The sequence below is a fragment of the Nuphar pumila genome, chromosome 12, assembly GCF_984573655.1.
Source record: "Nuphar pumila chromosome 12, dmNupPumi1.hap1.1, whole genome shotgun sequence".
NCBI classification, from domain to species: Eukaryota; Viridiplantae; Streptophyta; class Magnoliopsida; order Nymphaeales; family Nymphaeaceae; genus Nuphar; species Nuphar pumila.
The window spans coordinates 23,124,729-23,148,091 of record NC_143260.1 but is presented as its reverse complement, the minus strand read 5'-3'; the positions used below and the strand labels follow the sequence as shown (position 1 = coordinate 23,148,091).

General features: G+C 36.7%; 1 protein-coding gene across 1 annotated transcript; it reads right to left on the bottom strand.

The window, feature by feature from the left end:
• Positions 1-18,486: 18,486 nt before the first annotated feature.
• Positions 18,487-21,963, bottom strand: LOC149820308 (cytokinin riboside 5'-monophosphate phosphoribohydrolase LOG8-like). Its single transcript, XM_089983723.1, has 7 exons — positions 21,629-21,963; positions 21,211-21,308; positions 21,083-21,113; positions 19,717-19,816; positions 19,551-19,621; positions 19,305-19,448; positions 18,487-18,993 (listed from the first exon to the last, which is right to left on the bottom strand). Exons 1-7 carry the CDS (start codon positions 21,740-21,742, stop codon positions 18,904-18,906), a joined length of 648 nt encoding a protein of 215 aa, XP_089839849.1. The 5' UTR covers positions 21,743-21,963; the 3' UTR covers positions 18,487-18,903.
• Between the last annotated feature and the right edge of the window lie 1,400 nt (positions 21,964-23,363).

The following is a 23,363-nucleotide window of genomic DNA, read 5'->3' as shown; positions in this document are numbered from 1 at the left end:
CCTTTCAAGGACGTGTGCGGGTGCAAATGGAGAAGTTTTTAAAAAATAAAATAAAGGCAAACATTCTCATTTTATAAATAGCTTTCACAACATATACAAATATAATTGTCAAAATAGAAAGAATTACATCAAAGATTCTAAGTGATGAGATATCCCTTAGGAAGAGATGGTGATTACGCAAATGATGGTCACTTATCCCATAGGTAAAGAACCAACAAGATGAAGATTACACTAAGTACATCTTGAGGTCCTCTCTTAAAATACCTCCAGTAGGTTAGTTGGTATTCACATTTAGCATCTCAAATTCGGTCCTTTTAGGCTTACGCACCTTTTTATTGCTCTCAAGCACTAACTTGATAAGGGGCATGGTAGAAACGCCTGTGCAAATAGTTTGGGCATCACAAAACATCAATGTAAAGGTCCAGTGAGCCACCCTAATCGGTCAGTTCGAAGGTAAAGAGTCTTAAAAGAATTACGCTTTTCTGATAAGACTTTTGAGACCCGTACCTTTTTGCCTTTGAGCTTCTATTGCTGTCACCTTTTGCTAAGACCAAGCACATAAGATGTTGGATGCCTGCTGTAACAATTAATAGTGGCATGCGATCTGACCTAACACACCTAACAAATATGTGTGCCCGATTAAACTTCAATATAAAGGTTTCACATATAAAAACTGCCCAAGACAATGAGAATCAAATCAGAGATCTCTAAATTAGATTGAATCTGTATGAGGATCCTAGCAAAGTGCAAGCAAACTTAGACCGAGGTCCTATCATCAACAACAACCGACTTTTCCTCCAACGCATCCGCTATTAGACTGAAGACATTGTTGCACCAATAAGCAGGCTAAAGAACATACACTCTAATCTATAGTGAAATAGATTTGGAACCCTGAAATTTTGGCATACTGTATCCGTCTCAAGTTTTCATTAGTAAAGTGCGACCAACAACCTTTCACGATCCTCTTATCAGAACCCACTCCAGATCAACTTGTGATGAGAAATGCACCAGAAACTCTGTTCAGAAGCGCAGAAAAAGATCAAGTCAACAGGGAGCTTTCATCGCTTACAAAACTCAAACATAAAAAAAAACTCGTTCCATTGTCCTGGTGTGTGTCAATTAAAAACCAAATAATGGCTGAAAGATCTTTGCTTCTCAACGCAAAATGATTGAGGAAGAATAATAATGCATTTTCATTAAGCAAAATGCAGCCTACCACCTGGGCCCAAGAGTGAGGAGCGGCAAGACCACCTCCAAAAGCACCACAGGTCGCAAAAGGAACAACCTCATGAGAAGCATCCCCCAGCAACCCTTTTGGATCCAGGCCTGAAGGTGAGGTCCAGGTCCCATTATGGAGGCCTGGCCCACCCAACTGAATGGAAAGACCTGGAGGGCCGTCTGGTTCCCTCCTAACCGGATTATCCTTCTGCGTTTCAATGCCATCAAGAAGGAGAGCTGCGCACGGAACCTATGAGGCCCAACTTTCATGGTCTGGAGCTTTGACAGGTACCAGACTGACACTTGTCCCATGTAGAGACAACACAATGGGAACGTCCTCGAAGCGGGTTTGAAGCTGTGAGTGGCACGACCACAGTTGCCCGTGTGAGCGCGACCTCCATCGCCATGACCAGATCCTGGTCGAGTTCCGGCCGCTTGGCCGGATCATCACTGCTGAGTGACGTCCCGCCGGTGAGGCCCGCCTGAAGCTGCTGATCTACGACTCTCCCCCACCTCGCCCTGCAGCCCCTGCCGCAACACTGGGGAAACCAACATCGAACGTGAGGCTCCAACGTCAGGCAGGGCTGCCCTCACCGAAGACGCTCAGGCCCTCCCCACACTGAGTCGTTTCCATTGCCGTAACGCCTTCTTTGAGGAAGCCATGGCTCTCTCCACTCTGCAGCATCTCGCCCGCCCCTTTGTCCTTCGCATCTTCCGTGTGGAGGGTGGTATTGATGTCGATGGGAGGTGGGTTGAGAAGGATGCCCTCCTAGGTGGTGGTGGATCAAGTGGAGAAGATGGTAGTGCTGGTGGTGGTTAAGGAGGAGGATATGGTGGTGGCTTAGGTGGAGGGGTTGGAGGTGGCCATGGTGGTGGGTCTGGTGGTGGTCTAGGAGGAGGTTCTGGCCATGGTGGTGGATTTTGAGGAGGGTCTGGTGGTGGCTTAGGTGGAGGGGTTGGAGGAGATGATGGTGGTTAAGGTGGAGAGATTGTCCCAAGTGGAGAATATGGTGGTGCTGGTGGTGGTTAAGGAGGAGGATATGGTGGTGGGTCTGATGGTGGCTTAAGTGGAGAGGTTGGATGGTCTCGAGGTTCCTCTTTGTTTTGAGAAGATAGTCACCAACAATGGAGGCACTTGAGCATTGGAGAAAAGATAAAAATACCTAATAAAGGATAATAAGAGAACATACCCCAATACGGGGACGGGGAGAAGGTTTTCACCCTTGTCTCATCTCACAATTTTGCCCTCCGTACCTGCCTTCAACCTCACACAAATTTTGATTTTAACCTCCATCCCTAGTTCATTCCTCATGTCATGTCCTCATCTCCAATCTAAACGGAGGGAGGCGGGTAGGGTCCCGTTTCTTCGGTTCTCCTATTGCTATCGCCTTCCGCCGTTAGATGAAGTGGAGTGAAATGGGAGCTCGTGCAGCGTGTTAGAGTAAGGAGATAGGAGTGATTCGAGAAAGGGTTTTACATTAAGGTTATATATATATATATATATATAAGATTTTATAATGTGTATAAGGATATACCAGTCATTTTTTTAATAGAGATTGGGAACCCAAAAGGTAGGGGCAAGAATAAGTTCATCCCTGTCTCCATCTCTGCATGGGTTTTGATTTTAACCTCAATTCTTGATACATTCTCAGTTTCATGTCATCCATCCCCGGTCCAAATGGGGAGAGGCGGGGTGGGGCCCCGTTTCTCCCCGGTCAGGTGCCATCCCTACTCTCACAATGAGTGTAGAAATCCATTTCCATCATGTAAAAGAGATAATTGCTTTATCGTTTTCCTTGACCTTTTCATATTTTCCTCAGAACTTATCATTACTCTTTGAGAGAGGCCAAATCTTTAATAGGTTCAGGAGTAAGGATGATAAATGAGTCAAACAAACTGAAGAGAGGGTGTTCAAGCTTGACTTGTTCTTGTGTCGAGTCATGCTGAGATCAAGCTCATTGTTGGCTTATGTTAAATGAGACGAGCTTGACTGACTTGCTTACTAAAACAATGCATGTTTTAAAATTAAGAATAATAGATTTTTGTAATGTTCTTAAAAAATCTAACCTTTTTAAAACTTTCTCAAACTCAAATTTTTGGAAAAAAATTGAATTTTTTTATTTATTATAAAAATTTACATGATTTCTCGAAAGTAATATGCCAACAAGTTCGTCTATAGCCACATTTCAACTATTTTAAATACTAGACGGCCCACTTGAGCGCAAGCGCGAGTGTATATTAGCCTCCCAGTATCAGATCCAATACAGAATCATCTATAAACACAACTTGATTAGGGTTATTACTTTAAGGATTTTTACACATAGACAAATGTGAAAGTTAAAATTTATTTAAGGTTTAAGACAATGGAGGAGTTACATAAAGATTTAAAGTTTTCAAACCATGAGCATAACCATTGTAGAAATGAAAGAACAAAATTCAAAAATCTTCTTATTCTAAAATATTACAATTCTTGAAACGTAAAGATCCAAACAAAAGTTAAATTGTTACAAGTATATAATCATGAAAATTTGTCTAGGTCCTTCAAGAATCGTAATAGGTAAGAGTGAAGCCTTCAGATGCCCAACAACCCGCGCTTCACTTTAATCCTCCATGAGGTTATCTGTAGTATTATAGGGCATCAATTACTTGCCCATAGAAAACCAAAACTAAACTTGGAGAATATAAATCAAGTTATAATGGTACCATCAAAGTGTGATTCCTATCATTTTGAAACGAGAGTCAAGATAATTCACAATAATACATGCACTTAACATTCAACCATAGTTATCATCATCCATTGCATAGCATTCACAATTGCGTAAATTGTAAGCATGAAACTCAAACTTACATTGATTCTCAATCGTGATATTAAACAACAGATTCATTCATATCCATGACAGGTGTTCACATAAATATATGAGAATTCATAATTCATAGTATGCTTCAAAGTTAACTAAAATATAGCAGTTCATAAAAATATAAACTTTCACATTTTTTAGATTCAAAAGCGAATACTCATGTCTAACTTATGACTATGATAAGCATTATCTAAATTATTAATTCTATCGTTCAATCTTAGAACATTTATGCATATTTGCATTCAGATATAAATATATAAAATAAGCCTTAATTTGACATTTTTCATGTATCTCATGTACAAGCACTTCATATGCAACAACCAAACTCGTAGCTTGTACGAACAGGTTAATCACATGACCAACATAAACATGTTTTTTTTTATTCATATGTAATAATCATGCAAACCTTAGTAGTCTTTACATGTTCACATTTATATGTTTATGCATATGATAGCAATGATTCTAAAAAATCTAATTAATTATTTTTCTTATTTATTCTGACCCATCTAGTACAAAAAAGGGTATAGACATCCAGAAACAACTATAGATATTTATTATTTTATGTATTTTAATTATCCTCCTATGGCTTAACTGATTTTTTCTCGAACGACTCAACTCTGCAATACAATGGTTGGAAGAATGGACATGTGGTTTCAAGTTTTGGCCTACACCAAACCAAAATCGTCGGCAAAAAATCAGACATGCATCCCTAACTTTGCAAAGCTATGGTACTGTCACCTAAGACTTATTGGTAGCCATGCCCTCTAACTTTCGTGGGATGAGGACAAGAGACACTTTTAGCCATTGAAAACTCAATATATCCTACAAAGCTTGTACCACCCTTTTCTCTTCCGGGAGCACAAGAGATCAGGACAAACCCAGCCATCTGAGAGAGCTCAACTTCATCGACGCCTCAAATGGACCAAGGGTCCAGAGTTATCTTTATTATTAAGTCATAGGTTAAAGCCAAGTATTATTATCTCACAAGATAATCCTCTCATGCCCTCATGCATGATATCAACAGTTCATACCCTCTCACATGACTAAAATAGTCTATGCCATATGCATAACTTAATCTTACATGCTCTCATGCATGCACATGACATAATCATTTTTACTTTGATCATGAACCTATCATGTCATGATTTATTCTATATGTATTGTCAAACAAGATTCATTTCTAACATGCTTTCATGTATGATTCAATTTCAACACGCCTTATGCATGATTCTCTCATATATGTTAGTATGCATGAACATGTCATAGATAATTCAATTTTTCATGCATAATACATGTCACATCATAATTAACACATAAATATGATATACACTAACACATATTCATATTCATACACATGATACATTAATTCCAAGATGTGCACTCATGATACATGCTTTACATACATGATATGTTTCACTTAGTTAATAATTCATATAAGCATTCAATATGATTATGTCAAACACATCAATTTATGCATGTACATTTCATACAATCTATATTCAAAACATGTACCTGCAGCAAACACACTCCATATTCTACTAACTACAATCATGCCATGCATGATCTCCAAACTACAAAAATAAGATCACTTCTATCGCCATACATTCAAATCATGCTCAACATGATCTCTGAACTATAATCACAAAAGTCCTATATATCGAAAACCAGGTGAGTGTGTGAGCATATAATGGTGTGGCATACAAGCACTTTTATCCCCATATATTAAAATCATGCTCAGCATGATATCTGAACTAAAAAAATAAGACCACTTTTATTCCCATATATTCGAGCATGATCTTCGAACTACAATCACAATAGTCTTACATATTCATAACTAAGTGAGTGTGTGAGCAAGAAAATGTTGCATATAATAAAATAAATATAGTATGTGATGCATTTACAACACCTACTTACCATGAGTATTTACTCAATTTGCATTCTTTTGTATTGCATTCATTGCGCATGACATTTTTAGCTGTAAGCGATACTTAGCGATAAGTATCATTTATCTCTTTTTTTTGTACCTGTAAATTAATTATCATAATGCAATATACATGTAACTCTAAGCATTTATATGATTTTACTAAACATATACTTACATCTAAGTATCTTCCCTTTTATGATCATGAACCATGCATATGCATGTGGGAAGATCCCACTAGTGATGTGTGTGTTACCATAGCTAACTACGCATTTTTGTGCACTCTCAAGTGCATATTTAAATAATTGAATAAAATAAAGAAAGGAAATAGAAAAATAAAGAAAATAAAATCTTGAGCTTTCCTGCAAAATCAACAAACATGTTAGTAGAAATATGTAGGCTTCTTGAGATTTATCCAACAATATATAGAAATTGAGGAATATTATCTTAAAATAAGCCTTTTTCCATGAATTCATAAAAAAAGATTCTAAATAAATCAAAGGATGATGCATGATTAAATAAAATATAAAATTAAACTAATTATAAAATTTAAAATTCTAAATTAAAGGCAAAATGACCAAAATAACTCTGAAAATTAATATTAATTACAAAACAGGGTTAAAAATTAGGGGTTTTTAGAAAACAATTTTGAAATACGCTTAATCCAAAGACCAAACAAGCTCGAATCGATGCCAAATTGGGTGGAGAGCACCCTGACATGATAAAAAAGATAACCAGATCTTAAAAATATAAAAACTATTTATAAAAAGATGAAATAATCATGAAAGATCAATTTTTGCCCATATTTCTGCAAAATAGGGCTCCCGCAGAAACTGGTTTTTGAAAATAGCAATATGGAATATCAAATGACCTTTAGAAATCATGAAAATTAACATGGACACTGTTAACAACCCTAAATGCAGCATACAATCGAAAACAAATTGGACTCTGGATGTAGATAACAAATTGAATTGAATAAAAGATCCAGATCCGGAATAGAGAATGGATATTGAATATTAGATCTGATGTTGGATCCAATGTTTGAATTGAAATGTGAATTGAATCTCGGAAATAGATATAATTTGAGAAATAGGATTGATCCCAGTTCATATTAGAAATTGACTGAATTGTCATTCCGAGTAGAAATGATCAAGATCAGAAATGATTTTTGCCATGTAGGGCGAAGGGTGACACTTGAAAGACTGGTTTGAACAAGGTTGAATTGAACTGGGTTCTAAAGTTTCTGAACTCAAATGAACTAAAAAGATACTGACTCAACTGGATTCCTAGACTAGGTGATCGAGAAATAACACAATTCTCAATAAAATGGTAAAAACATTACTCTAAAGTAAAGTGAGCATTGCGAATGTATTGGGTTTGAGCTAAAATGACACTCACTTTAACTAAGGTGAACTAAATTTGGGGCTCAAACACTAGCTAGGTTGAATGGGGTTAGCTCAATTTTAGCTAAAATGAGCTTAATTGAGCTAAACTGGACTCCAAGAATGTGGGAAACAAATTTAAACTAAAATTGGATCAGTTGAACTTCTGGTGAGCTCAAGTTAGAATATGGGAATAGGGCTGACTAAAATTGATTGACTAGGAGACAATTGGGTAGAATTTAAGCTAGAATTGAGCTCATTTGTCATAAAATGAGCCAAAATTAGCTGAACTGAAATGACACTACTCATTGTGAGCTCAGAGGAGTTAGAAATGATTGATATTCAACTCTTCTAAACTTAAAATGAGCTTGGTTGGGTCTAACTGGCAAAGGCCTAATGTGACCTAGAGGTAAAATGGTAATTTTACTGACAAAATAGGGTAAAATGATACCTAAACTGGTATGGACCTAGGAGTTAGGCTCCTACACTGTGCTACAAGGTCGACATCTGTGAAAGGGGTGTGTCCGTAATGGACCTAGAAAATTTGAGGTGTTTACAAATCACACCAAGTTTAACATGGTTTGGTTACAACATAACTTACATCCACGAATCCTCTCTTCAACAAGTTTCTTGAGAGAGGTTTTTCATTTATATTGTTAAGTTACATCATTTGAACTACTTTTCAATTTTATCTCCTTGGATTTAGAGGAGGTTGCCACACGATTTGCAAAGTTGTTTACATTGCATTCATAACAAAATTTGTTTCCTCTTGAGTTCTTGACAAATGAGGAAATGTTGATTTGGAGGGGGATTCTCTCCATCTCAACGAGACTCACGACAAAGCTTCTATCTTGGGGCTCAACTTTAGTGGGGACCACATTTGGTGTTGTTGAGCTTTCCTTAACACGCCTTGGCAAGTTGAATGGCCTGGGCAAGACATGGAGGTTGGACCTAAGCATAGCAAGTTGAGAAGAACTGAGTGGTTTAGTCATGATGTCCGCTAGTTGATCAGTGGTGGATATGTATCTGGTCTCAAGTTTTCGTTTTGCAACATGATCGTGAACAAAGCGAAGATCAATCTCTATGTGTTTACTGTGATTATGAAACACAAGATTTGCGGTCATGTAGGTGGCACCGATGTTGTCACACCAGAGGATAGATGCTGCCATAGGTGTGAGTTTAAGTTCGACAAGAAGTTGGCATAGCCATATTAATTCTGAGGTAGTAGATGCCAATACACGATATCTAGCTTCAGTGCAGGACGAAGAAACAATAGATTGCTTCCAAGCGCTCTAAGGAATAAGCGAGTTAACGAGAAAAATTGCACAACCCCCGATTGATTTTCTATTATCTAAACATCTTGCTTAGTCAGAATCAAAGTAGGCAGATAGTTGGAGTTGAAATCTGTGAGAGAATGATAGCTCATAATTGAGAGTAGATTTAATATAGAGAAAGATGCGTTTAAAATACTCCAATGGACTATGGGGGCATGCATGAACTGACAAACTTTATTACAGCAAAAGCGAGATCAAGGCAAGTGAGAGTGAGGTATTGAAGTGCACCGACAATTTGACTATATGATGTCGGGTCTGGATATGGATCACCATCATTGAGAGACAACTTGCAACTAGACACGAGAGGAATAGAAATGGGTTTGGCACCATCCATGCCCAACCGATAGAGGAGATCAATGGCATACTTCAACTGAGAGAGAACAATGTTGTGCACGGGTATAGCTTCAATGCCTAAAAAATAATGTAGGGAACCCAAATCTTTTAATACAAACTCTCTGTTCAACACTGGGATAAGGTTAGTAACAAATGATGTAGAGTTACTGGTAATTAGGATATCATCCACAAGAACAAAGTCATGATGATAAATAAACATAAATGTATTCGCACGAGAGAAAACAAAACCAAGTTCTTGAAGAAAAATACTTAGACGATGAAACTAGGCTCACAGAGCTTGCTTGAGACCATAAAGTACCTTGTACAACTTGTATACATGATTTGGATAATAAGGATTTGAAAATTTTGTATGTTGAACCATATAGACCTCCTTTGTCAAGAACCCATGGAGAAAAGCATTACGGACATCAAGTTGACGAATGTCCCAACCAAAGTGAATGATAATGGCAATGATCACGCAAATGCTAGTGGACTTAACTACGACGCTAAATGTCTCAAAATAATAAACCCCTACTTCTTATATATATCCTTTGGCAACCAAGCGAGCCTTGTACCTTTCAAGAGAGCCATCTGCGCAATGTTTGATTTTGAATATCCACTTGCACCCTATAACATTGTGACTAGGAGATGGAGGCTCTATTGTCTATGTTGTAATTTGTATTAGAGCATTGAATTCTTGGTCCATAACTTCACGCTAGTGTGGCTCCTTGTGAGCTTGCAAAAGACAAATGGGTTCACGATTACGATGAAGCTTAGTAAGAAAACAGAAGATACATGATACTTAGTAACACAAAAGGCTTTCCGTTTAAGGGAGTCAGTTTGGGACCGAGTAACCATGTGGTGAGTTCGAGGTGGTGGAGGAATAGACTCAAATTCTTGGGAATTAGACTTAGAACTCACAATAGGGGAAGAGTAGGTATAATACTTACAAATTTGTTTTATTTTAACTTTTAAATTCAAACAAAATTTAGGTTAAAATTAGGTTAAATTCAGGCAAAATTTGAGATTCTAAGTTGAACTAAGACCTTAATTAGGTTTGTTACGAGCCGTAGATCTCGTAGGAGATCAGATTTGGTGATTTCGGTTAAGGGTTGGTTTTAAAAATACAATTTTTAAAATTGATAGGCCTCTGTTTTGGGCTTTTCAACTTGAATAAGATTCAGAATTTGGTTATTTTAAATTGACCTGTGTTTTGGACTCAAACTAGGTCGCTTATGAGTCTCTGAGGGTCACGCCCAGCTCAGTAGGGTGCCATAAACCTACGTAGTGGCTCATAGGGGTTCAAGGGTGCTCACTGTTTTTTATAGATTTGGGTTGAGTCATATTCGGATCCAAACCTTAGTATTTGGATCTAATGTTGATTTAGACCTCATTTATGGATATGGATTTTTGTTTTGAGTGTTGGATCTGAAATTGATGTTTGGTACCTGGATCCAATCCAACTTGAATTGGATCTGGTCTAGAATTTTAGATCTGAATCACATGAATTGGACCCTAGAGGGGTGCCAACTAGGTAGGGGCCTACTCTACCTTCTAGAGTCTTCATTAAAGAGGAACTCTAGTTAGATTATAGGGGTTCTAGAAAGGGTGGGACACCCCCTAGTGGACCCCACATGTAATTAAAAAAATAAAATTAATTCTAGTAAAATTTCTAAGAGACCTATTGTTTTAAAATGACTGTTTGAAAGAGTTTCATTAAAGTTTAAAGACTCATCAATGGAGCCTTCTAGGTGGTATGCCCCCTAGTGGGGTCCACCTAATGTTGTTGGAGATAAATCCTATCTCTAGAGGTTTGGAAGAAACCCAATAGGAGGGGACACCCCCTCTTATGGACTTATTTAAGTCACCTCTTCTAGTTGAGGTGCATCTCTTCCTTCTTCTTTCTTACATCTTCTTTCTCCCAACCTTTGTGGTAGTCTAGACCTCCGTTAGAGACCTGTAATTACCTTGGTAAAGGTCTAAATCAGCCTGGAACGAGGTGCATATGGAGAAAAAAGTAACAGTATCATTGCAGAAAATATGTTTTCGGTAGAAAATTTCTACTTTCATGGTGTTCGATTGTGGGATGCATTAGCATACCCTCTTTTTGATCCAGAGTTTTCATCTACATATACTCTATGCCTAGAACATCTATGGTTATTGTATATACATGAAAAAGAGTTTTAAAAACCCAAAATGGTGATTTGGGGAATCGGTTTTGAGAAAATTGTTTTTGAAGAGAACTAGTTTCAGAAAGACAAAATTATGTTTTTGTAGAATGGTTCTTTTGTTTGATTCATATTGTTGTGAGAATAGTAATGGATTATATCGTGTTAGAAAAGAGAATATTGATGCTATTATGACTACAATAATTTGAAATATCATGTTTTGATTTATTCATCATGTGATTTATGAATTAAAGATTAGATTCATGTTGTTTTATGATTTACCAACCAGATTTATGAATTTTAATGGTGAGACAACATAAAAGAGAGGTAAAAATTATTGTGTATTTATAGTATTCATGTTATAACATCATCCATGGTGATGAATCATGTTTTAATTCCATATTTAGCCTATGATTTATGTTTTCATCATAGTTTTGATAAATTTCGACTGTTATTTCGGTTTGTGACCCAACCAGTTTTAAAAAATAAATCTGTTTCTCATATAATATGAATCCCAAAAAAAAAAAACTAATGTGATGTTCTACACATTCGGCGCTTGATTATAGCATGTTATTTTGTTCGATTTGAATTTGTTTTGAGAGAGAAACGTCCACTGTAATAGAGCATGATTTTCTGGCTTTGGTTACGGGGCCGTTTTGACCAGTTATTTTGAAAGTCCTAAAAACCTATTCAAAATAGATTAGATAAAATCATGAAAAAAATGTAATAGATCTAACATATAATATAAGATATTGTAAAAAGGATTTTGCAAAAAGAGTTATGAAAAAAATCTACAAGTTGATTTTTTTTTGCAGATTGCAGAAATTGGTTTATCATTTTTGTAGAATAGTATGTAATTACAAAATTTTTATAATTTCTGTATAACCAATTTTTGAGATCTATTTCTTGGGTTGTTTTTCCAACATATTAAGGCGTACTTAGTAAAAAGATGAAAGACGAATCTATTTTCTATGATTTCTGATTGATTTTACAAAAATAGGAAAACCGAGGTCCGAATTTACCTCAATTATTTATACTTATGCTTAAGTATTTTTCAGTAGATAATTCATGTTTAGCAATACATGAGGCTTGAATTGTGATAATTAATGTAGATAAACTGATTATACAGTAAGCCTAATGAGGCAATGAAATTGGCAATGTCTGAATGTACTTGTGTCATGTGTAATTGCATAAAAATTTACACTTGATATGCCTGCAATTGAATATATGTACAAATTGATATATGATATGCTTGTATGATACCATGATCTGAAATTGCATAATTTCATACATAAAGTGAATTGTGAATATTTGCCATAATTGAATTATACTTAGTTTATCTTGGCTATGTAAATACATAGTGATTGCATTATTGTATAAATCTTATGATAAAGACTAATCGAAAGCATGCATAGAGTGTCATAAATATTATTGCATATGAACCTTGAATATAGTTGCATGCTTGCATTGGCACGATTAACAAGAGAATTAATTAAGAAATCAAAATAAAATTAATTCTTGTGTGACTTATTGAGAGAGTAAGCATGGTACTGATGGTTCTGTAGAGACATTGTTTTAGCACAAAAAAATACTTTGACCCCATCTACAAAGCTCGTAATCAGAGAAACTACTATGATTTGTCTGTGGTGTGGTAGGTAAGACTCATGAGAAAAAACTGATATATCAAGTTGCAGGAGGTTGAAAACTCTCTATAAAAAAATTTATATTTTCCTCTCCAGAATAGTCTCAGTTGGAGCGTCATGTAGGTTAATAAAATACAATTACTTGAATATACAAACCTGGGTCATACCTCCACACTAGGAGTGCATGTATTGTACCCACAAACAAATAATATTGGCAAGTAAAACAAGAATGTGAAATGCATGTAGATAGAACATTGCATGCATCATATAAGAAAGAAAATGATAATTAAAGATAAAAACTTACTCATGCATGATAGACTCACATCATTGGAATGTTAAGTTCATACATCTTGTATATGTTCATGCATTTTGTAAATGTTCATGCATGTGCATAATTTATGATATTATTGCAAATCTTAGTATAAATGAATATGCATTGAATTGACTTGCTATTTTGTTATTTAACATGATTTTATGTTTATTGTCTGCTAAAATATGTGTTACATGATTGATATATGAGGTTGTATTTGAATGTATTCTGATATCATGCATTTATGCATGTATATTATTGTCTATTCAAACTCGGATTGTTTGATCACTTTACTTGTATACTTTTAGGTTTTGAGGAGACCAAGTGATCCTACATTGTTCAACAGTTCTTGGATTTTGCACACTACCTGTTGAGGTGTTGGTTCTGGTTCCTCATGTTTAGAGGGTTTGGTTTTGGCTTTGACATTGGATTTGAGAATGGTTTCATATCTGGATTATTGTGAATAATTTGAACTTTATTTAATTCAATTCAATTTATATTGATGTACTCTGATTTTTGCATTTTAGCTAGTGTATGGTTTGATACAGCTATGATAATCTAGATTTTATATGTTTTCGTTGAGTTAAAAAAAAAAGTTTATAAGAAAATCAAGTTATAAATCGAGGTTGTTATAGTAGGGGCTGGTAGTGTAGGAGAAATGAGATGGGGAGACTCGACTGGAAGTGCATCCATTGAGGCCTGCATGGATCGGGTAGATTGATTGGGAGAGGGTTGAGAAACTAGATGTTGCGGCATGCTAGGAAGAGAAATAGTGGGAAGAAAGACAACCATAGGAACGCTAAGGGGTGAAAGCAACAAGTTGAGTGATGAGCCTGTCATAGATGCTTCTTTATGCACCTAAAATGAAGGCATAGTCCCCAAATTGTAGAGGAACTCCAGATTGAGCAAGAAGGGTTAATCCAATTTCCACAATATGCCTATGTTTGCATTCAATGAAACCATTTTGCTCATGTGTGTGTGAGGACATGAAATACGATGGTCAATATCGCATGATCGTAAGTACGCAGACACTGAGCGATATTCAACACCCCAATCTCTTTGAAGCGACTTGATGGATTGATCAAGAAGATTTTCAACAAGAGTTTTGAAAACTCAAAAAACATCTAGCACATCAGATTTTTTTTATAACATATAAATCCACGTAAATATGGAATAATCATCAATAAAGTGCACATAATACCTAAAACCTCTATAAGAAGTAATCGAGGTAGGTCCCCACACATTTGAGAAAATTAAATCAAGAGGTTCAGACACATTATGAGAAGAAGATTCAAATGGCAAAGTGTGACTTTTACCTTGTTGACATGTTTCACAAACACTACTTCTAGAACCATCACTAAAAGGAAGACCAAACTTCTTGACCAGATGAAGTACTACTCGCATGGCCAAATGACCCATGCGTTTATGCCACTGATATATGGTGGTGCGTTTTCCAATATTCATCTTATTGCCCAAATTCGATTGCAAAAATTTGATTTTGTAAAGTCCATTGTTACTTGTTCCTTAAGCCACTAGCATTGTCATCCTACTATCCTTCACATAGCAAAAATCAAAATCAAGGTGAAATTCAAAGTAAACATTGGAAAAACAATCACTTGATAAGAGATTCTTAGTAATGTCTGCAATATGTAGAACATCACGCATCACAAGTTGGATTTGCCAAAATTAACAAAAGAATTCCCAATATGATGAATATCCAAACCTATACCATTACCCACTCAAAGTAAATCACTACCTCGATAGTCTAACTGAATGGACAAGTTATTGAGATTGGTCGTAACATGGTGTAAACCTCCAAAATATGGGTACCATGCTCTATCATCAAAGATCTGAGACGGGGTAGTATGATAAACTTCTGCCGTGGGTTCCTTTTAGAATCGATAAGAGCGGCATTGAAGGGCATTGTGGCCAACTTTACCACAGGCTTGGCATGTCAAGGGAGAAGGTGGCGACTGGTTATTTGACTGCTGCTGCTGATTTTCGTTGTTCCAATTGTTACGACCATAGCGACCTCCTTTGTGGCCGTGATATCGATTGTTATTGCCACCATTTTGATTTCCACAGTTAAACTGATCCTTGTCCTTACGTGACATTGACTGTGAGAATGGATCACGTGGGCTCACTTTGATCAGATTTAATAACTTGAGCCTCATGAATAAGTAAAAGACTCAACAGGTCATCTATGGATATTGGCTCAAACCAAGTTTTTAGAGAGGTGCCATATTCATTTGCTGGCAATCCGGCAAGGATATACATAACAAGATCATCTTCAGAAAGGGGCTTTGATGCCATGGCCAGTTGGTGAGCTAAAGTTTTGACTTTATGAAAATAAATCGATATTGAATCAGTTCCTTCCTTGATTGATTGAATTTGAAGCCTCAGTTGTGGAACTCAAGATTGAGAAAACGTTGAATACCACTCTTGTGATGACTTGGTTGTGCACTGTTTTAGATAAAGACCGTCAAGAGCCAACTGAGGAGCAGTTGGTCTTGACACACCCACCGGTGATATGTCGGATTCGGGAGTTATTAATTTCCAGATTCATATGAGATAAACTGAGGCCGGTAGGGTGTTGTTCCATCAACAAACCCAAACACATTCAAACTCCATAGTAGTGGAGTAAGCTGAAACTCCCACAAGAAATAATTTTCTGACGATAGTTTCGTCGAGAGAAAGTATTGAAGATTGGTGGGTGCTAAAAACATAGGCATAATGAGATTTGGGTTCAGACCTGTGTTCAGGAAGTTGCTGCTCATTCATCCTGATGAGGAGGACGACTGACTGGAGGATGAAGCCATCACCAAGTGATCGCGAGGTCTTCTTGCTTTGATACTATAAACGAGCAATACGGATGTGCAAATGAATCTAAAAACTACACAGAATCACACCAGGTTTAACGTGGTTCTGTTACAACGTAACCTACATCCACGAATCCTTTCTTCTCTCTTCAACAAGTTTCTTGAGAGAGGGTTTTCCTTTATATTGTTAAGTTACATCATTTAAACTATCCAATCTTATCGCCTTAGATTTATAGGAGATTGCCACATGATTTGGAAAGCTGTTTACATTGGATTCATAACAAAATTTGTTTCCTCTTGGGCTCTTGACAAATGAGGAAAGGTTGATTTGGAGAGGGATTATCTCCATCTCAACCAGACCCACGACAGGGCTTATATGTTGAGGCTCGACTTTAGTGGGGACCACATTTGACGTGGTTGAGCTTTCCTTAACAATCATCATCGTGGACTTAACCATCAATGCTACTATACCTGGACCTTGAGGGGTATGTATGATTAAAGGTTTTCCTTTGGTACCCATTTGTGGGTTTTGGCTTAATTGGTCTGTTTAAAGACTTACATAGAAACTGATCTGCTGTAGCCTCTTGTTCTTCACTTTTAGTGATGTTCTTTGTAAAAGATAGTTTGTGGAACTTTATGGTCTTAAGCTTGAAGAAAAAAGAAATTCAGTTTTGCTGATTGATTGAGTTGTTTAGAACAAAGCGCTTCCTTTCTTTGTTTCTTTCTTCTCTCTTTTTACGACGTCTTTTATTTTTATCTTCTTGGCACATGGGAGATTATTGCGATTTTTACCATCTAACTATCTTCTGATGTTATCTTTATCAATCCAGTCATCATGGGTGTTAGGACATGGCCTTTAAATAGTTGAATTGGGCTTTGCTCACAATTATGCACTCTGTTATTTGCTTAACTTTTGTAGTAGTTATTCAACTTTTTGAGCTTCATGGTAGTGGTAGGAGACTGGATTTCAGTTCAATTTTCTGGCCATAGCGGTGGTTAATTATGATCCTTGCCCATTTTGCAAATTATTTTTAGCTAGTATTATTCATTATAAAAGCGAGGATATTGCTGGCTCCAAGAATGGACTTGGTGCTAAGTTCTAACAGTAAATTGCTTGAGAAGGAATATGTACAATAAAATAAGAATTTTAAAATACAGATTATGAAAAAAAGCATTTTTAAAATACACATTTAGGGGAATGTATCAGCTTTTAAAAATATGATGATAAAATCATGATGTTCCAATTTCACCTATTTAAAACCCACTGTTAACTCATGATGCTGAATAAAAATCATAGGCAATTAAGCCTTGGCCAACTTTGGCAGCTTGTAACACTGGCAACAATGCAACTTTAGTATGTTTTAAAGGTAGGAAGGCAGCCCATGTGACCAAGGAAACTAGGGACCAGGTTAAGGTTCTCTGCCAGGTTCAGTCTGCAGTACTGAATCACAATTTGTTCCACAAATTGTAGCCCTGTCACTTTACTAGTCCTGCAATATCTGGAAAAATACGCTTTCTCGATTTGTTAGCTCTGTCGATTGACCAAAACAGCAATTTGAAACAATTGCCTCCACATTCCGTTAGAGCTCTCTCTCTCTCTCAAGTTTCAGTGTCATTCTTCTTGAGTGATCAGGTGGTATCTGACAAAGGAGTTTGAATAGAACATTTTATCATGGATGAAGCTGTTCTGTTTAAATTGTCCCAAAAAAATTACAAAAACACTCGTAACTTTTGGCCTATTTACAAACACGAGCATACCTTTTGTGATATTATGAATTGATGCTTAGTTAACAAAGAAACTTCATAAGTTAGGTATGTAATTATAATATTTTAAAAGTTAGGCATGTGTTTGTAAATAGGTCAAAAGTTAAGAGTGTTTTTGGTAAATCATGTATGAGAGAGAGAGAGAGAGAGAGATTTTGGCACCACTGAACTCACCCAGGACAGCACATGGAAGCCCTAAAAACCACAAGTGTTCAAACTATTACAGCTTTCACCTGTTTCGGGAACAGGTGAAGGGGACCAATTTCAGTACACAACAGCCTTTCAGTCTTTAGCTTCTACATGCCCACAAGGCTGGCAAACAGTTGCACGCGCATCCACATCAGAAAAGAGAGACATCCAAAAAGACGGGGTCCCATGGGACAACCCTTCCATGATCTTTAGACCAGGGAACAGTTCAAGGCCAACTAAAGTTTAGACTTTCACCACCACCAACAGACAAATTCTGGATAAGCACAAACACTGCATGGAAAATAACCGCAAAATAACCCCACCCCCACCAGGATCCTGTAGTCTATGTCACAACAACCCCATTTCGGCCCCGTATCGTATCCTCCTTACATACTAGTCGTATTAAGAACTTCACAAAAATGGCTGTATCCTCGTATCCATAGCCATATCCATGTAACAGTTTAGTTTGTTGAAATGATCTTACTAGACATTTGAAGAGTATGCCCACATCAGTGGCATTAAGACACAAAATTTATGACGCTAGAAATTTGAACATATAAGACACATTCCTAAGGATTTCAATCATAATGAAGAACATAAGCACAAGATGTTTTACAACTCTGACATGGTATTCCCAACACTTCCTGGTCCCCACCCCTCCATAATGTTCCAGTTACATGTATTTTATGATTGTCTACTGGTGATCTGGCCGGAGGACCACAGCTTGGTTTTCCGCAGTTTTTTCCAGGACCAGACAGTTCATTTCCTAATTTGGCCAAGTTTATTGATAAGATGGAAGTGTTGTAAAAGGTCTAAAACACGGACAAGAAAAATGCTTCATTGACAATACAATTGGCAAAAAGTAAGAACATTTGATGGACCCTTTGAGTCCACTTCATATACACCAATTGAACAGCAAAGAATGGAGTATGCATAGAATAGTTATTTCTATCATGTCTGATTATCAAGATGGATCAGGTTGCGTTGAATAGCCCAGGTTTTCGATCTCCCAACATTTACGTGGTGCCACATGTTTATGGACTGGTGTGTATTCCTACATGTTCAAAGAGAAGAGAGAATGAGAACCAATCTCAGATAGATTGCTTCTCAAATCAACCTGAGGAACTCCCTCAAGCGACTTGATAGATCAATCAACTTGGTCTTCCGAAACATCAGGTCAAGCACCTGATGCACAAAACCTGGTCACCAAGTTCTCGAGCACTGACACTATCATCCAACTTTACATATGTAAAATTTTCCTTTTTTGGCTAAACAAAGTGGGATAAGATATATGGCTACCAGGTTTTTGCTACTGAAACTAATACCAGAGTGAACACACAAAAGTAACTAAAAAGGTTATGGTACCTCCATCTTCAGTATCAATTCTTGTGCAGTTGGTGCAGAGACAACTATATGCCGAGCATCTGGTTTTATAAAACCTTCAACGACACCATTATCAAATAATGCAAGCAAGGAATTGAAGTACCCATCAACGTTTAACAAACCAACCTGGGTGAATTACAGTGAGCAACGTCAGCAACCCAGACCAACCAAAACCTTCCATAGAAGAGAACTTTCTATGCTAGAATTAGTAAAAGGATGGGGAATTACAGGTTTGTCATGAATGCCAAGCTGTGACCAAGTTATCATCTCCAGTAGTTCCTCCATGGTTCCATAACCTCCTAAGACATTGTAGACGAACATGAGTAAAACATGCAACAGGTAAAAATTGAAGAGGCCTACTGAGCCTTTAGATATTCACATAATCAAACATTACCAGGGAGTGCAATAAAAGCATCAGATTGCCGTGCCATTTCTGCTTTACGTTCGTGCATATCAGCAACTGTCTTCACATCACCAACAGTTTCACCAGATATCTACAAATGTAAAAAAAAATTCCATCCCTTGAACCATCATTAACATGAACCAGTCTACAAATGCAGACAGCATATATATGAAAAAATAAGCACACATATACTGATATATACCAAAATCCCTCATGTTAACATAACAAGATGATGCTTACAAGAGAAAAAAGAAGTTTACAACCCCCTTAAGTTCCAACAAGCACAGGGATCAACAATACTTGCTTCAACAAAAGCTTATAAAAATACAATTCGTGCTTTGGTAATATAAGCTGCATTTGGGAAAATATAACCTTTCTGCCAGTGGACCGATAGATGTGAGACAAAAGTGAGCTCAATGGCATTGCTAACTAGCCTTATCAAGAGCCCAGTTCTAAGTGCTAATGCACCCAAATAATGAACAATTACCTGCAGATTGAATGATAAAGCAATTTTCCCACAACAAATTTTGTTGATTGATAGAATGAAAAACTAAAAGCAACCCATGATGAACATTTACCTGATGCTAACCTGTAAGATGAGAACAGGCCAGATGATAAATTGTGCTGAGTTTCTGTTCTTAAAGGGAAATACTAGGAAATAAGGACTTCAATAAATGACCATAGGTAACATCACCAAACTCATGGTCTATTATTAACTAAGAAGATATTAATGTTAATTTTTTTTTTTGGACTCAACAATTGATAGAAGAAAAAGTTGTTCAACATACATCAGAGAGCCCTTTTTCTTCCCATTCCTTTTCTTTTTAATTTCCATTTTCCAGTATGTGTTGTTCCAATAAATTTCACACTTTGAATGAATATAGAACATTTCAAGGTACTTGGCAAGTGAAATTTACATTACATTCAAAGATCTTGCGGGAACTCCTTCCGTTCAGGTAACCATAGTCACTCAGGCTATAGTACCATGGCCTGACTTCATTGAGTGAGAAAACACTGTTACACTTCCAACCCACAAGTTTGAAAAACATTCTCCATTCTAACCTAAATAAAAAACTGCAGAGAACTTCCAATATTCCTGATCGACCAATTCTTTTCACATATACAAATTCAATTATGATAAGGCTAATTTCATAATCAGAATATGATTAGAAATTTATACACCTCAAGACACCAAACTTCCAAGAACATCCGCCAGCAGAAATTCCTAAACTAAAAATTTTCTAAGTTCAACCGTAAAAGAATAACAAAATAAGAATTGCATTAGCAAAACGTACATAGGAATCAAAAGCATGATACATAATGAAAACAGAGACAGAATCTGAGTTCTATGCAGTACCTCTAGCGGCATGAGGGCTGTAGGGATCACCCTACAATTAATAGAGATAACAAACACAGTCATTAGTATACATTTGTAAGATTGAGTATCCAAGAGTACAGTATCTCTTTACTTCAAGGCTTCCTTACCCAAGAACATGGCAACCACCATCAGAAACAGTCTTAGCAATCAGACCCATCAATCCTACACTCCCTCCTCCATAAACCAAATCTATCTTCCTCTTCACCTAATACCCACAAAGGAAAAAAACAATCAACAAACAGAAAAGAGAACAAAACCCGTCAGGAAACTACAAAAGGGAACTAATTGTTAAATGAACAACCCTTTAAGATCACCAAATGGGAAAACTTCACTCCCACCCATGTACAAACTTAACAAAACCATACACCAATACCAAAACTCATAAATACATTTAAATAAAGAGAAACTCACAAATTCATGACAACCATAGACAACAAAAAGTGGATTCATGAATTGGAAAGGAGAAACCATAACAAAAGAGAAGCACAGAAAAAAACACAACAGAAAGAAAAGCAGACTACCAACCAATTCATTCCCCAGATCAAGAGCAGCATCACTGAAAGCTGTTCTGTTCCCTGAACTACTCCCACAGAAGACGCAAACTCTGTTGAATCTCTTCAAACAATCCCTCTCCATCATGCCCACAACACCCAAAAAACCATCAAACTATATCTAAGAAACAAAACTATGAATTCAATATCTCTTGAAAACCACCATCACAGAATCAGTTCTGGAAGAGTTGTTCATCCTCCCCACATTCAGATGTCAAGTTTTCTTGAGACCCCATAACAAATCCCACTGCACCACCAACATGGGAAACTCATGGTACATAGGATAGGACCAACACAACTACATTCTTCATTCCTTTCCAATCCAGTCTCACTTTTAAGATACCATACTTTCCCATCTATCCTTCTGTCGGCGTGCTCATAAAGGGAACAAAATTTTCAACGCAAATAAATCATGCTAAAGGCTTCTTAATTCCCACCTCCAAGTATCAAAAAAAGAAGGAAAGGTTAGACATGAATCTTTCTTTATACATAGACTTTTGGATTTTCTAGTGGGGGGTCGATTATGAAATTGAAATAGTTAAATAAAACAGGACTCAAAAACAGCTTACGTCAGGGCGCTTTAAAAATGGCCACTAACACTCACCATGGAATTGTAGAATGACCAACATCTCCCTGTGGTATTTCCAAATGGTAAACTTTTGAGGTGATATGCCGAAACACAAACTTTTGGTGTTTAAGAGTACCACCGCCCGTGGCCTTCGTCATCACAATTTATTTTAGGGAATTTTCAAATACACGACAAACTTTTGAGTCTAATTCATATGCACACGTAAAGTTCGCTGGTTTTCAATTATGCACCAATGGTTTGTCACCGTTAATCAAATGTCCCCTGTTTACGACCTGCTGTTAGTGCGCCCTTGAACTAACTCTAACCCTTGTCTGAAAGTTATTATTTTACCCTTCAGCAATTTAGCTGCACGTTCGGCATCTCCTCATGTTTGATTAAAATTACTGTGTTTTATCTTTACTTTGGAAGTCCAATCACCTTTACCATATTTAAAGTTGACCTATCAAAATTATTATCTTACCCTTATAGCAAAGCATATAATACTTTAAGGAATAAAAACGGATTGAATATAGGCTTATCCCATATGAATCCGTGATTTCATATATGAGTTGGATCTAGATTCAATTTTAAAACCGTTTTCAAGAATTTTAGAATCGTGATAATAAGAATTTGGAGAAGTATATGATATCAAAGAAGGAAGCTAAAAAAGTAGTTTGAAACACGAGAAATAAGGTATATAAGGAGGTTTATGACAAGTTGGATGCCAAAGAGACCGAGAAGGACATTTATAGGCTTGCAAAGATGAGAGATAGGAAATCGAGGGATATGGGTATGGTTAGATGTATCAAAGATGAAACACAAAGGGTTTTAGTCAAAGATAAAAAGATTAAGGAGAGATGAAAAGATTATTTTGATAAACTATTTAATGGAAGTCATGCTCAGGATCTTGGAGACTTCTCTGTTCCTTTTCATGAGATGAATCGTGACATTATGCGCAAGATTCAAAAGAAAGAAATTGTAAAAGCTTTGAAGAAAATAAAATCAAGAAGGGCAGTTGGCCCAGATGGTATACCTATCGAGGCTTGAAAATGCTTTGGTGAAAAAACTTTAGAATGGTTGACAAATCTTTTTAACAAGATTTGATGGACAAATAAGATGCCTAATGAGTGGAGGAAGAGTA